The 14,004-nt window shown below is 41.3% G+C and overlaps 1 protein-coding gene across 1 annotated transcript; it reads left to right on the forward strand.

Moving 5' to 3' along the window:
• Positions 1 to 1,753: 1,753 nt before the first annotated feature.
• Positions 1,754 to 13,800, forward strand: LOC308135442 (CYFIP-related Rac1 interactor B-like). The gene is made up of 11 exons (XM_080503441.1): positions 1,754 to 1,864; positions 5,733 to 5,806; positions 7,122 to 7,243; positions 8,199 to 8,304; positions 9,067 to 9,203; positions 9,383 to 9,460; positions 9,780 to 9,896; positions 10,821 to 10,900; positions 11,001 to 11,127; positions 11,275 to 11,345; positions 11,423 to 13,800. Exons 2-11 carry the CDS (start codon positions 5,734 to 5,736, stop codon positions 11,490 to 11,492), a joined length of 981 nt encoding a protein of 326 aa, XP_080359567.1. The 5' UTR covers positions 1,754 to 1,864; position 5,733; the 3' UTR covers positions 11,493 to 13,800.
• The last annotated feature ends 204 nt before the right edge of the window (positions 13,801 to 14,004 follow it).

Here is a 14,004-nt window from a genome sequence, read left to right on the forward strand (position 1 = left end):
ATACCTGCTCAGCACTCAGCCGTACCAACTGTTGCCATGTCAGCGGGGTTCATTTTCTCCACCAGAATGTCATTTGTATTTCCCCTTTCTGTAGAAGGTGGTTTAGCCCAGCCACTGTAGTAATGCTCCCTCATGGCTCATTCTGTTATTTGTTGTGTCAGCAGTCCAGTTTGTTAGTTATTTGAGTTTGTTCTGGTGACCTCGTTTATCTGCAAAGAAAGCTTAAGTTTGTATTTTCTTATTATTTGGGGTAAATAAAATTGCCTTTTTCAATAACCTGCTGTTTTCCTCATTCCTCACTGTTTGGTCCCTGACAATAGTTCAGAATATTCACCTTTTTGGCTTTTAATATAATTAAAATTAATTATTAACATTTATTTATATAGCATAGTTCATGCCCAAAGTGCAGTTCAAGGAACACAATATAAAATGAGACCAAGACATTGAAAAGTAGGATTAAAAAAAAAAGAAACTTCAAAAAGACAATGACAACATGAATTAAAATTCGAGATCAAAAAATAAAATAGCCTTCATAATGAAGCTAAATTATTCACATTCTTTTGAGAGCCAATATTATATCAGCGAAGTCCAGAAGATATCATCAATATTGGGAGGCTGATTACATCAATGGAATTGTTCATAATATTGTGACTTCTTGTATCAACATAAGTGATTGGATGCTTTTATATGACGTTTAATGGATAGGTGAAATTTGTAATCATTGTCAACTTAAAATATTATTGAGCTATTTGGGCAAAATTGTGCAAATGTAACTGTTTTTCATGCACTTTTTGTGTGATAAGTACTTTGGCTGCAAAGTTGTAAGATAGTTTAATTTATTTATGAATTAAATATATATGAAACAAAACACACTGGTCAAACCTTTTGATTTTAAATTCCACATTTTAAGTATCTGTTGACATATTTGCACACAATTAATTACATTTCATAAATGACCAATAATGAATAATTTCCGTAAACACAAAGAGCTACTGATGGAGATGTTTGTCTTCTAACAATTAATAGACCTTGACTGTACGATACTATGCAGCAAATGTATATGGTAGAAAACACAAAACTGACAAGGCCACATTTTCACATTTTCTTAATATAAGATTAGATTTTTATATATTTCACATGGAGAAATTCAGTCATCACAGCAGCTCCACGATGCACAAAAAAGACACAAAAATATAATAAATTAAAGAAATATAGGTATTCAAATACTAAACATGCAGTTATTAAATATTATGATATTAAGGTATTCGGAATTCTGAACAAGAAAAAGATACACACGCCTTTCCTGCTAGGAAAAGGCTTCCCCCTGACCCCCGTCATGCTCCGCCTGCCGCTCGCTGGCGCCCCCTGGGGGCCTCAAAGTCCAACTTTTTCAGGCAAAACTGTAGAATTTGTAGCCAGGACAAAAAGTTAGTGTGAACTTCTTCATGACGTTGATGTCTTGGGTTACAGTGTCCATCCTCCAGGTCTCTCTCTCTCTCTCTCTCTCTCTCTCTCTCTCTCTCTCTCTCTCTCTCTCTCTCTCTCTCTCTCTCTCTCTCTCTCTCTCTCTCTCGCTCTCTCTCTCGCTCTCTGGGTTGCAGTTGGAGCTCGTGTTGCCTCAAGTCGGCCGACCTGTGGGGTTGCGCGTGCAGCTGCGGCCTGTCGGCTCGTTGATTGGCTCCGCGCTCAGTTCCTCCTGAGGAAATCACTCCTTTTATAGTTAACGGCGCGCCGAGCGGCCGCTTTCCGGGTTGACGCTCACTCACCCGGCATGTAGAGGAGGCGGGCCGCCGGGAGACACCTGGACCGCCGCGGACACGCCGGAGCCCCCGACCCTCGGAGACGATCCGCACTCATCGGACAGGTGAGGAGCGGGAGCGGAGGGAGGGAGGGAGGCCGTGGGAGTAGAAGGGAGGGGTATTCGGGGAGGAGGTGGGGGCTGCTGGGTTTTGCTGCAGGGAGGAGGGGGATCGGTCCTCTGGGTGGATCCTGGCCTCAGATTAGACATGTCAGGTCCTGCACGGCGCTGCTGCTGCTGCTGCTGCTGCTGCTGCTTCACCAGGAAAACCGTGGTCCCTCCTCGAGCTTCACACTTTCGGATCTTGTTGTTGAGCGCAACTCCCGTAGTGCTCTGGGGGGCCACTTTACTGAAGGTACGTACACACACACACACACCAACACAACGGACCCAGTGTGTTTGCACTGAGGTAGATCATGTACTTGTTCCACAACAGCCAGGAGGCAGTGCTGCTGCAAACCCCGTGCAACGCTCACACACCGTGCTTCTGTCAAAGCTGCAGATATTCACCAAACCAAAGTTCTTACAACCTCAGTAACTTGGTAACAAGTAGAGCTTCTGCACTGGCAATCGGAAAAAAGATGTTTTCATGTGTGGAAGTGAAGACGGGGGTTTGTTACTGCACCTCAGTCTGACTGTCAAAAGTACATGCTGACTTTAATCTGGCGATCAGAGTCAAAATCCAAAGACGATCACCTGCAGTTGCACACATTCAAGGCAGTGAGCAAGAATCCCAGCTGCAACGTGAAAGTGAGGTCTCCTTGCACATAAGCAGTGATGGAGGAAGTACAAGATGCTCAGGTATTATTAGAAACACCACAAAGTAAAATAACTCGTGCTGCAGTTCGTGTTTGAGGCAATGAACTCAGCTGAAATAGTTGATAGTTAACAGTTTCTGGAAGCAACGTGCGAGACTATTTCTGCCTTTGGTCCTTTTTGTATTTTATGTGCTTGTGTTTTCAACAAATAAGATCTTTAAAGACATCATCTTGGACTCTGCAGCTATGTTTCTCTGCACTCTTACGTTTTATCGTAAAACTAGTAACTTGGATAGTCAGAGTACTCAAGATGAGAACTATTTAAATCTGCAGCATTGTGTTTTTTTAAACTTTGCCTCATGAACATGAACAAGGACTCTCAAGACAAATAGGTTGAGACTTTAGTTTATTACATGACAAAGGACAATTTATGTCACTTAAATGTATACAAGACAAATGAAGGACAGAAACCAGTAAATATTGTCATTGTTTTTTTCAGATGAATAAAATGAGGTGGACTGAAACAACCTTGAAATGAATCATTTGATATGTTGTATGTGTAGTAAGATTGAGTAAAAGTACTATTACCCCTTGAAATAATATGTTCCAATGCAAAATGTACTTGGAAGTATGCATAAGTATGTATCAAGATGGAGATGTGTTTTGCATTGTTTCATGTAACTTTTCCAGGGAAGTTGTTCAATTTGGATAAATGGCTGAAATGATTTAAAAGGTAATGACTTGATAGCAGTCGAGGTAAATAGCTGTTGTCCATTCTTTACAGTCCCATAAGATATTGAATCCAATAAAAACTCATAACTGATTCTATTCAGGAGATGAATACAGTATAATGTGCTTTATTACTTGTCTCCTTGTGAGAAAGTAGTTTTACTTTCCCTCTAATAACTGATCGGTTAAAAAAACAATATACGGCCTCTGATTGTGTGTTTGAGTTTCACGGCTGTACTTTCTGTTGTTTGGTTTTGCCAACAGCAGCAAGTGTCTTACCTGATCTGAGTCTGCTCGACTTCCTCAGTTTTAAATTTAGGCCAAACTTTCAGAGCCTTCATCACTTCCTCTTTTTGCCATTTTTTTTAACAAGCAGGCGCTGCTTCCACTTCAGTCTGTGGCACACTAAACTCACCGAAGTTGTCTGGCACACAGTATTTTTACCTCATCATCAGCACCGTTTCCAGTTTCGCGCTGCAGCGTCCCACAGTGAGATAAGTGAACACGAACTACATGTTTTGTTGGGCTTGTTGACGTAATGAAACGGCTACTTCCTGAAAGCCTGTGGGGTTTTCACGGTGTGGGGAGGGGCTCTCCTGCGGGCCGCCGCATCATTTCAGGTGTTCTGATACGATGAGGATGTTGGGTTCAGCCCGAGTACTCAAAATCTACGGGAAAGGTGAAATTAAGAATGATAAAGGCCATTCAGGCAGCCCCCTGATATGTAAACGTGCACACGTCACCATCGGCAATAATTTCAAGGGCTAAAAAGATGTGTGTACGTTAAGATTAAAAAAATCTGCAGTGTGTTTGTCTCGTTAGTTTCTTTAATGTTGTCTTCTGTCGCAGCAGCCGGTTTGTCGTCTTAATGTTTGACCTGCTGACCTCCGTATATACGGTACGGCCATGGGCTGGTCGTTTCTGTGTGGGTTTCCTTCAGGTTCCCCCGGTTTGTTCCCAGGGTCCACAAAAAGATGCATGTGGGGTTAATTGGTGACCGTGCATTGACCCGATATGTGAAAGTGAGCGTGTGGTTGTTGTCTCTCTACGTTTTGACAGGCAACCGCAAAAAAATGTACTTGCATTCGATGATCCTCAGTCACTTCAACTACTGAGTAACTAGTTGATCCCAGGCTGGTCAGAGTGCACAAAAAAAAACTATTGGAAGTCCTGTACAAACAAGCGATTAAAGCTATGGATAAAAAAAAATAACTGTGCAATTAAAATAAATAAATAAATAAATACAGTATTTTAAACTGGGACAGTTTTCACACATTTGCAGACTTTAAAATTGATTTATAAATAGTGCATGAATTGGCTCCTGATCCTCTGGCAGAATTCATCAGCCAAAGAAATGGCCTTGAACGTTTTATTTTATTTTATTAATTGTACAGCAAGTGTTTACATATGTAATTTACTGTTTGCCTATTTTTTTATTGTAGATGTATTTTATTGCCATTTTACATCATGGTCAGGGGACGACAGATGAAAACTAGCCTTCTGGCTAATTCTGGCTTCTGTTTTTTTTAACCATGTGTAACCATGTGTTTTATGAAATTGCACTGTCCCCTTTTAAATAAAGAAATAAGAACCTGTCCAGGGTGTGTCCCCAGAGCGAGCCGGGGATGGGCTCCAGCACCCCGCGACCGAAATGGGATAAAGTAGTCTAAAAAGGGGGGATGGATGGATGGAATTGAATATCCTAAAGCGCAACGTCACATTTCCCTGGTACGTGTTGCATCGGGAGCAATTGTAGCGTGAAGAAACTGGCACGTCGTCTCTCAGTGGGGGTGAGAACCTTCCCCGGGTTGGACAAGTTCCACCGCCTCCAGGACCTGGTCTCCAGTGATGGTCGTACGGGAGGTTGCTATGGCTACCGTCGTGGTCCGGCAGCTTCAGTAATGCCATGTCTTTCCCCCGTCCCTTTACCGGTTGGTCTGGGGTCACAGACATGCGGTCATGACCAAATGAATGAGATCACATATGCAGGCTAGTTGACGTGAGTTTTTTTTTGTCTCATCTGGGTGGCCGTCCTCACTCTTTGCGGTGGAGTAATGAGAAGCCAGTTAGGGTTGTTGTTTAAAGACTTTCCGTCACGCAGTGCCATGAGGAGGTTCCCCACACAGGACCATGTGGGATAGAAGATGGAGCTTTCTGAACTATGAAAAAGGAAAACAAAACCTTTAGTCCATGCCCTCTGAGCGCATAAAGCACTTGGATTAATGGATCCTCTGCATCTCCACAACAGATTCTACTACCCATTCGGTTAAAACCAGCAGACATTGGTCCTCGATATGGTTCCTGTAGGGTGGACCTTCACAAGACTGCCTTTCAACTGTCTTGGTCACTGACGTCGGTTCTCTGTAGTGAAAACACGAGAATGAGTGTCAAACTTAAGCCTAATGATCCCGTTCAAAGCTACATGTGTCTTTCAATTGTGTTGACAGCATGGGGAATCTGATCAAGGTGCTGACGAGAGACATCGACAACAACGGTGGAAACTTTTTCCTCGACTTTGAGAGTAAGTGGAGGAAAACTGAGGCACACACACGATCGCATTACACATTAACTTTCCAGAACAGGTCCAAGTAGTGCTTCACACACCCCCTCGTTTGATGTTTTTCTTCGCTGTGTGTGCAGCGACTGGTGCAGTGATGAGCGTTATGCACAATGCCTGAAGAAACACACCAGAGGGGCCATGATCATTTAGAAAGTTTTGAAGTGGAGGTTGCCTGAGTTAGGTTTAGTACAGTTTACCTTCAGCCGATATAGGTGCCACGCACATCAATAAAGGGAATTAAGAAAAGCCTTCCGTTTTATACCAGGCAGGAATGATTTATTCGAGATGTGAGCTGTAACCAGGAGAGGATTTCTAGAAGGTTTTCGTCGAACACATTGTTCCCAAGTCGGCTCACGGCAATCAAATCCCCAGGTCGAGTCCAGTTTGTGGCTTTTCCTCGCAGAGTTTGCTCGTGTGGCATTTCACAGCCGAAAAAGATGCTGTTTAGTTGAACTGTTCAATTTAAATTGGTATGAATATCAGCCCGTGTGACCGTCTCTGTGTTTGTGACGTTATAGACTCAGCGACGTATTCCCTGCTGGGTTTAACCACAACCACACGGTGTTTCCCATACTTTAAACATCTCGGTAACATGTTTAAAATGTTTGAACCGACTACTGGGAACACACAAAATCCGCGAGTTTAAGTTCCTTAAATGTTGACCGAAGTTTGTAAAACTTGTTTACAAATTGATCGTGTTGTAGTTCATTGCCGTTTAAAATGTATCTAATATAAAAACCGAAACAAGTTTGAACTCTAAACATTAAAGCTTGAAGTTTCATTGACCTTTGTTTTTTTTTTTGTTTTTTTTACAAAAATGTTGCAAAGTAACATCTTACTTTTAAAACAAACAAACAAAAACAGAAGCTTTATGCAGGTGAACAAGAGAATTGGCAGAGGACAAACTATCCCAGTTCTGATGAGCCGGCCTTCACCTTACCTTAGAGAATGTGTTTATCCACAATAGTACGATAATAACAATAGTTATATTGCGTGTGTGTGCATGTAAATACATGCAAGTACATAATGATGCATCCACCAAAGAAGATATTGTGATAAATAAAAAATAAAAAAAACTTGTCTTTTGTAATTCAGTACATTTCAGAGGAATATTTATTTTCCTAATAGTCTAAATGAATTGGTACGTTCACTATTTTCACACAAGTACCTGTATTTGTACTCGAGTAGATCATGTCAGCGCTTGTGATTTAATTGTATTGTCTCTTAATTGAATTGCTGCGTAATCCTGGACGTTGATGCGCTTGTCGCCCCTCAGACGCTCAGCCCTCGCAGTCGGAGACTGCCGTGTGGGAGAAGGTGAACCAGGTGCTGACAGAGGCTCAGGTGGTCCTGGACGACCTGCAGGCCTACAAAGGAGCCGGAGAGGAGATACGACAGGTACGAGAAGATAAATCCACAAAAAGTAACAATAATGTGTTTGGACTTGTGTCTGAAGGAACTTTTCGTTTCTGTCAATGGGCTGTAAACTGTCGTCATCAGGCCTCTATACTCATGGCTTGTTAGTTGAAAGGTCACTGATCACTACAGCTCCCCTCATGTGGACACTTTTGATTTCTCTTTACATGTCAATTAGGTCTAAGAAGAAGCATTACAGTTCATAACAAACCTCGTACGACCGAGTTAAGTGGCCAGTTTCATGCGTCTGTGGACTTAAACGCGGGTATATCTTCATCTACTAGTCCATTCCTGGACTGTTCCCGTCACGTCTCTCGTCATGCGTGTCGGAGCTTGTACCTCCGAGGCCTTGAGCTGCTGCTCCTGTCCCATTTGTATCTCCACCTACAGAGGCTGGCGAATCAGCATTTTCTAACTCGACTACTTCGCCTTGGAGCAAGCGTCATGTCATTGAGTGACATTAGAATAATTTCGAAGAAGCATGAAGCTAAACATTTTTTTTTTCAACCACTTGTGTTTAAAATGTGATTTAGATCATTCTATTCTGGTCATTATGGAACTGACTGGTATTTATATGAATGAAACAAACCTTAACAATGATAACCCGGGTGAATCGAGATGAAATAATAAACAAGAAAAAGTTTTTTTATTTGTCTAAATATTCTATAATATGAACAAATGTAGGCTATTTTATTTAGTTTATTGCACAAGTGTTTAAAAAAAAAACCAAAACGTCATCATTGCAACGTGCAGCCGTATATAATCGCTCCTAAAGTTTTGTTGTTGTGTTTAAAACATCATATCCACCGCAATGTGAAACTGCATTTGACACTCAGTGTGTCAAATGCAAGAGGAGCATGTCGACACATTGTGTCGTTTTGCTTTCTGTGCTGGAGGATTTTCACTTTCCAAAATAAAAGTTTTCTTGCGTTTGCAGGCCATCCAGAGTCCAGGTGTGGACGGTGTGCAGGAGGCGGCCTGGTCTGCCGTGGTTCCTCTGGTCGCCAAACTCAAAAGTTTCTACGAGTTTTCCCAGAAGCTGGGTGAGTGTCTCAATTAGACCAGCCAGTCAGAACGTTAAAGAAGGAAGTTGAAGATACTTGTGTGTCTTAGGTGGAGCGTGAATTTGTTCTAAAGTTTTCTGCTGATCGTCTTGGAATACTGTGCAGGATTTTTATTAGAATTTCTCACAACTGTTGAACTTGACTTTCGGGTGAAATGGTTACATTGAAGTAGTTAAAGTTCCATAGTTTGTTCTTTTTAAAAAATACAGACGGTAACCAGATCCACTTTATCACAGATGTGGAGAAGTGTGGCGACGGGACAGATTGTTTTCAGTCTCCTCGGCCAGTTCGTACATATTCTACCTCGCGAGTTACTTTCACGATGTCGTTCCCCCTTCGTGCTCCTGCATTGTTCTGCTATCTAAATAAAAAAACAACATTGAGATGCAACATTTTGTAGTCGCAACTTGTCGTTGCCTGGCCACCCTTTCCCTTCACCAATTGAACCCACTGCACCTGATGTTTGACCCAAATAAAACACAACTCCACTTTTTCAGACCCATTATGATGAGCAAAAAAACATATTGGTCTCATATTTTGACCAGTACAGTTTTTACCAAACACACTGGTACGATATATACAAATAAAAAAAAATGCACATATGAATATTTATTTTACATTTACATAAGTACAACCTCGCTTATTCGCGGAGGGGCTTCTTTTATTGTATGTTTTTTTTTTTTTTTTTTTTTTTTAATGTTCAATGTCAACATAATGTCCAAGCGCGTCCGTGTCCCACAGAGGCCAGTCTGCAGTGTCTCCTGAACGTCCTGACCAGCTCCGGCTCCACTCCCACTCAGCACCTGGAGCAGCAGCAGGCTCTGGCTCGTCAGTTCGCCCACATAATGCACTTCACTCTGCGCTTCGACGAACTCAAGGTTCGCGCGTATTTTCTCCTCGAGTGCGTCTCAGTGCAGCACCCCCCCCCCCCACACCCCCCTTCCTCCTCCTCCTCCTCCCACTGACATCACCCTCTCATCCCTGACTGCTGTCATGCTCCTATTTCCCTTGTGATTTATTTATTTTTATATGTTTGTTTGTTTTCCTTTGGCTGCAGATGACAAACCCCGCCATTCAAAACGATTTCAGCTACTACCGCCGAACGATCAGCCGCATGCGAATCAACAATCTGTCTGTAAGTTGCCCGTCTGGTGAGATGAAATCTGAAAACTGCACCACGAGCGCCACTGTTCATAAAGCTTTCATTGGAATTGGATGTCATTTTAATCGCTGCACGGTTTTGTCAGACAGGCCCATCCTGCCTCACGGGCACAGTTTCAGACACGTTATCCCAACATGTGAACCGACAGATTTGAATGTGTCCTTCTTAAAAAGATTAGACCTTTTTTATTGAAATAAATCAAAAGGCTAAACGCAGGTGGACATTATTTACGTTGAACATTACGGAGCTACAGTATGGAGGTATAAACATGAAATGTGTTTGTCTTCTTTAGGCTGATGCAGGGAGTGAGGTCAACAACGAGCTGGCCAATCGGATGTCTCTGTTTTATGCCAGCGCCACACCGATGCTAAAGACGCTAAGTGACGCCACGTCAAAGTTTGTCTCGGATGTGAGTCTTTCCACAGCTTCAGAGATGCATGTTATGATTGTTTTTAATTTACTCCGTGATGAGAGAGGTATTTTGAACTGAAAACGACTAATAATACTGACATACTTAACTGCTGAAAATGGTGCCGAGGAGAAAATCTAGATATTATAATTGGTAAAAAAAATGTTTAAACACAAAATAAATGTGTATATGAATTGTAATCGCTTTTGAAATTTTTCAATTTATGAATTCAGGTAAATATATAGAGTGCCAATTAGATGACTTCTAAATGCGCATAATAATTTAATAAAAAAATGTATTAAAAAAAGGCAATACAAATCAATGGTGGTGATAGTGGAAATGAAAAACAGTTTTAACTGTGTTGTGTAAGTTTTAACACCACACCTCATATAGAACCAGACTCGGAGGGGCCAACGATCTGCATCCTCCAGTCATAACTTCCATCTTCTAACCATAGAGAGGACTGAAATTAAAGAAAAGAGAACGGTGGAAAACGACAATAGGAACAAATTAAGATTTTACAAGCTGATGGGAGCTCAAACCTCAGATTGAATTTGTATTAATAACACACAGCAAAGGTGTTTAGGTTCATTTGATGAATATTATTTATATTCTGCATGACAAACATGCTCCTCTTCACGTTTCCTGTTCGTAGGTTCACTCAAGTAATTCATGGAAAGCTGAAAATCACTACATTTGAGAAGAGAAGCAATTTATTTGTTTATTCTAATATACATCATAGACTTTTTTTATGTCAGTGAAAAAACTCAAAGATGCCAGAAAACTAATCCTGATAGGAATTTGGATTGGCAATTGTGCATGAATGATGTAAAACTATTGCAACACAACAGCTTCGGCCCGATATGTTTTTTGTAATGTGAATATGATCGCAGCATGTCGTGTTGTTTTCCCAATGCTGTTCAGAATCCAGATGTGCCCCTTGAAAACACGACGGACTGCCTGAGCACGATGGCCAGTGTGTGTAAGGTGATGCTGGAAACCCCGTGAGTCCTGACCTGACCTGCCCCCCCCCGAATGAATCGGTGGCCCCTCGGTCAGCCTGATGACTGCGTATGTCTGTGTGTGCGTTGCTTTGGATTGCAGTGAGTACCGCAGCCGCTTCACCAGCGAGGAGACGGTGCTGTTCTGCCTGCGCGTGATGGTGGGCGTCATCATCCTGTACGACCACGTTCACCCGGCGGGGGCCTTCGTCAAGACCTGCAATATAGATGTAAAACACACAGAAACTCCGATTTTTTTTAAATTAATTTTTTACACGGCAAAGTTGCTTTTGTTCCAGGAAATCCTGAAATCCACTTCTAGTCCAGGAGGTTTTTTTTTTACACCTCAGCTTGACTGAAATGTTCCTACTTTTTAGATGAAAGGCTGCATCAAGCTGCTGAAGGAGCAGCCGCCCAGCCGGGTGGAGGGTTTACTCAACGCTCTCAGGTCCGTCAGCCTCCACCACAAACACACCAGGGGGGGGTAAAGAACGTTCCAACTCAACCTCTGCTTCCATCCTGCAGGTACACGACCAAACATCTGAATGATGAGGCTACCTCCAAGCAGATTAAAAACATGCTGCAGCCAAATTAGCCCCGGAGCTCCTCGCGAACTGGAAAGATACTGTGGTCCAAATTTCAAAAGAACTACTGAACAAAGTTTTAGCTAATATTCTTATGATTGTGTTTTTTTTTGTTTTGTTTTGTTTTTTTTCAGCCGTGTTTGTGTTGTTTAAAAAAAAAAAAAAAAAAAAAAATGGAGAAATGGATTAACTCTTTTGCTCAATTTGTGTTTACGTCTTGTTAGATTTTACAAGCCGTGTTTCAATCTGCCACCTCAATGGGAGCGCGCTGGATTTTTTTCGACATGTATATTTAACCTGCCATTCACAACTCCTTATTTCCCCACACGTGGCACACAAAACGAACAAAAAAAAACCCCACTGCCGTGAAATGACTGATACTGCCGGTTTGCTCGCGCTTTGGGAAAAACGTCTTGCCAAACGAGACTTAAAACTGACAATCACCAAGAAGCAAACACCTGCAAAATACTTCTAGCTTCGTCAACAAGATCAAGGTCGTTTGTTTAAAAAAAAAAAACTGCTCACTTGTCCTGGTCTCCTGTTAGTTAAGAGTTAACTTTGTTGGCTGCAGATCCTACCTCAGAACTGCCCCTGCAGCCTTTTCAACATCACTCAAACACAAACTCAGCAAAAATCTTAAAAGAAAAAAAAAAAGAAGAAGTTTATGATACGACACAAAGTTGAATCAATCTTTACCTTCTATGATAGATTTCCTGTCAGATATATATATATAGAAAATCTCTCAATCAGCCTCCTGCACTGAGCAATATGGTCCTGCGAGAAAGTATTTTAGAAATATTGACGATGTGGACAGAATTTTAATCACAAATGTAAAGTTTTAAGCGCCGACACCCAGATTTACTCCTCAAGATCCATTTGATTATCCTCACAAAACGATTTCACCACTCAATTTGTTTGTTTGATGATGATACAATTAATAACACAGACTCACTGCCAGCCTTTTCATTAGAACAACATTGCCAGATGAAGTATGACGCTTACTGCATGCGATTCTTCACACCATCCACTTGATGGCGCTGATGTAATAACACATTTAAATCCGTGCAACGACTCAAAATCCAAAATGAACTTATTCAAAGGTGCAGAAGCGCCAATGAGGCATGAATCATTTAATTCTGATAGTTTGAAAATGAATCCAGGGTTGAATAGAGGCTGTAAAATGAAATATTCTGTGTTACAGATGATTGAATTGTTTCCTTTAGTGGAGGTTTTTTTTTTTTCCATATAGGATTTCTTATATTTTGGGGACTGAAGCCAATTCAAGAATATTGTAGGTTACATGAGCACCATTTCAATGCGTACCAAATCCGCGTCAACAGCTTTATGCGATAATATCCACTTCTTGATATGGGATGACTCTTTCTATTTATGAACAGCAGGTACTTGTCAGTGACGACGGCTCAGTCTGAAATGTCGCATGTCATTCATCTCGTCTGCAGAGTTCTTTCAAAGCTGCTGGAAAGCAAATGAACTCCGAGACGTTTACGTTTTGTCACATAGTTTTCTGATATCCAAAGGTACGCATAATAGTGACATGACAATAGTTAGCTGTTTGTAGATAGTAGCCAAGTTAAATGGCACACAATCATCTGATAGTGTAGTTTTAGCAAGTAAATATAGAATGAAATTTGTACATTGACAATTTTCCTTCCAAGTGCTTGTTTGTCGGCAGCACCTTGCAAAATGAATATTTCAGCGTTTGCTTTTTACATGAGCTATCGGGAGTTTGGGAGGTTTTCGTCTCTCAGGGTCACTTGTGTTTCAGGTTCAGTCTGTTGAGGGGGAAACGATTAATTCCGCTCATTTTTATGACAGAGACCAGCTGCTTAAATCGAGCTATGTAGTAACTTTACATTTCACCATCAGAGAAATATTCAGAACGGCATACGTCTTATTTGGATGATGATTTGTCGACATTAAAGTACGCCGAGCTGCCAGACCAGACTCGTGATCAGAAAGAAAAGTATTTGCAATAAAGGGAAAACAACAGACGAGAATGTAGATCAGCTAAGGAAGGATCAGCTGTGACGAGGAAGACTGGTACTGATGGGTGGCGAGTCTCAGACTGACCTGGTCTTCAGCGGGACAGCCCAACTGGAAACGTTCAGAAACCGGTTTTATTTTTTATATCTAGCTTTTGTATGTTAAACACAACAGTATCAGGAATTTTTATGGCATTAATTGTTATAAATAGATGTCTCTGATGGCCCAAAAATGTTTTTTTGTGTTTTTTTTTAGGAATTTCTTTTTGTGATTTCTTTGATAATAAACTTTTCAATAATAAAAAAAAAGAAGTTTGTTCGACGTGCCTTTGCTGACGAGCTTCATTAAACATATTTCACACATAAAGGTGAAGCTTTGCACTTCATAGTGAGATACTGTCCAGTTTCACACACAATTTTGGCAAACCTGTGGCCGTGGTTGAGGCTATAGATTGATACATGGTTGAGGGTTGTATTTTAGTTTAAATTTAGACTCCCAAGCTTCCTCTGGCGCAGTCGA

The sequence above is a fragment of the Blennius ocellaris genome (genome assembly GCF_963422515.1).
Source record: "Blennius ocellaris genome assembly, chromosome: 10".
NCBI classification, from domain to species: Eukaryota; Metazoa; Chordata; class Actinopteri; order Blenniiformes; family Blenniidae; genus Blennius; species Blennius ocellaris.

Bases quoted from the DNA above. Each gene is read 5' to 3' on its own strand.
- LOC308135442 (XM_080503441.1), top strand. From the start codon at position 5,734: ATGGGGAATCTGATCAAGGTGCTGACGAGAGACATCGACAACAACGGT. The intron at 9,897-10,820 runs GTGAGTCTTTCC...AATGCTGTTCAG, and splicing joins CGTCAAAGTTTGTCTCGGAT to AATCCAGATGTGCCCCTTGA. The intron at 11,128-11,274 runs GTAAAACACACA...CCTACTTTTTAG, and splicing joins TCAAGACCTGCAATATAGAT to ATGAAAGGCTGCATCAAGCT.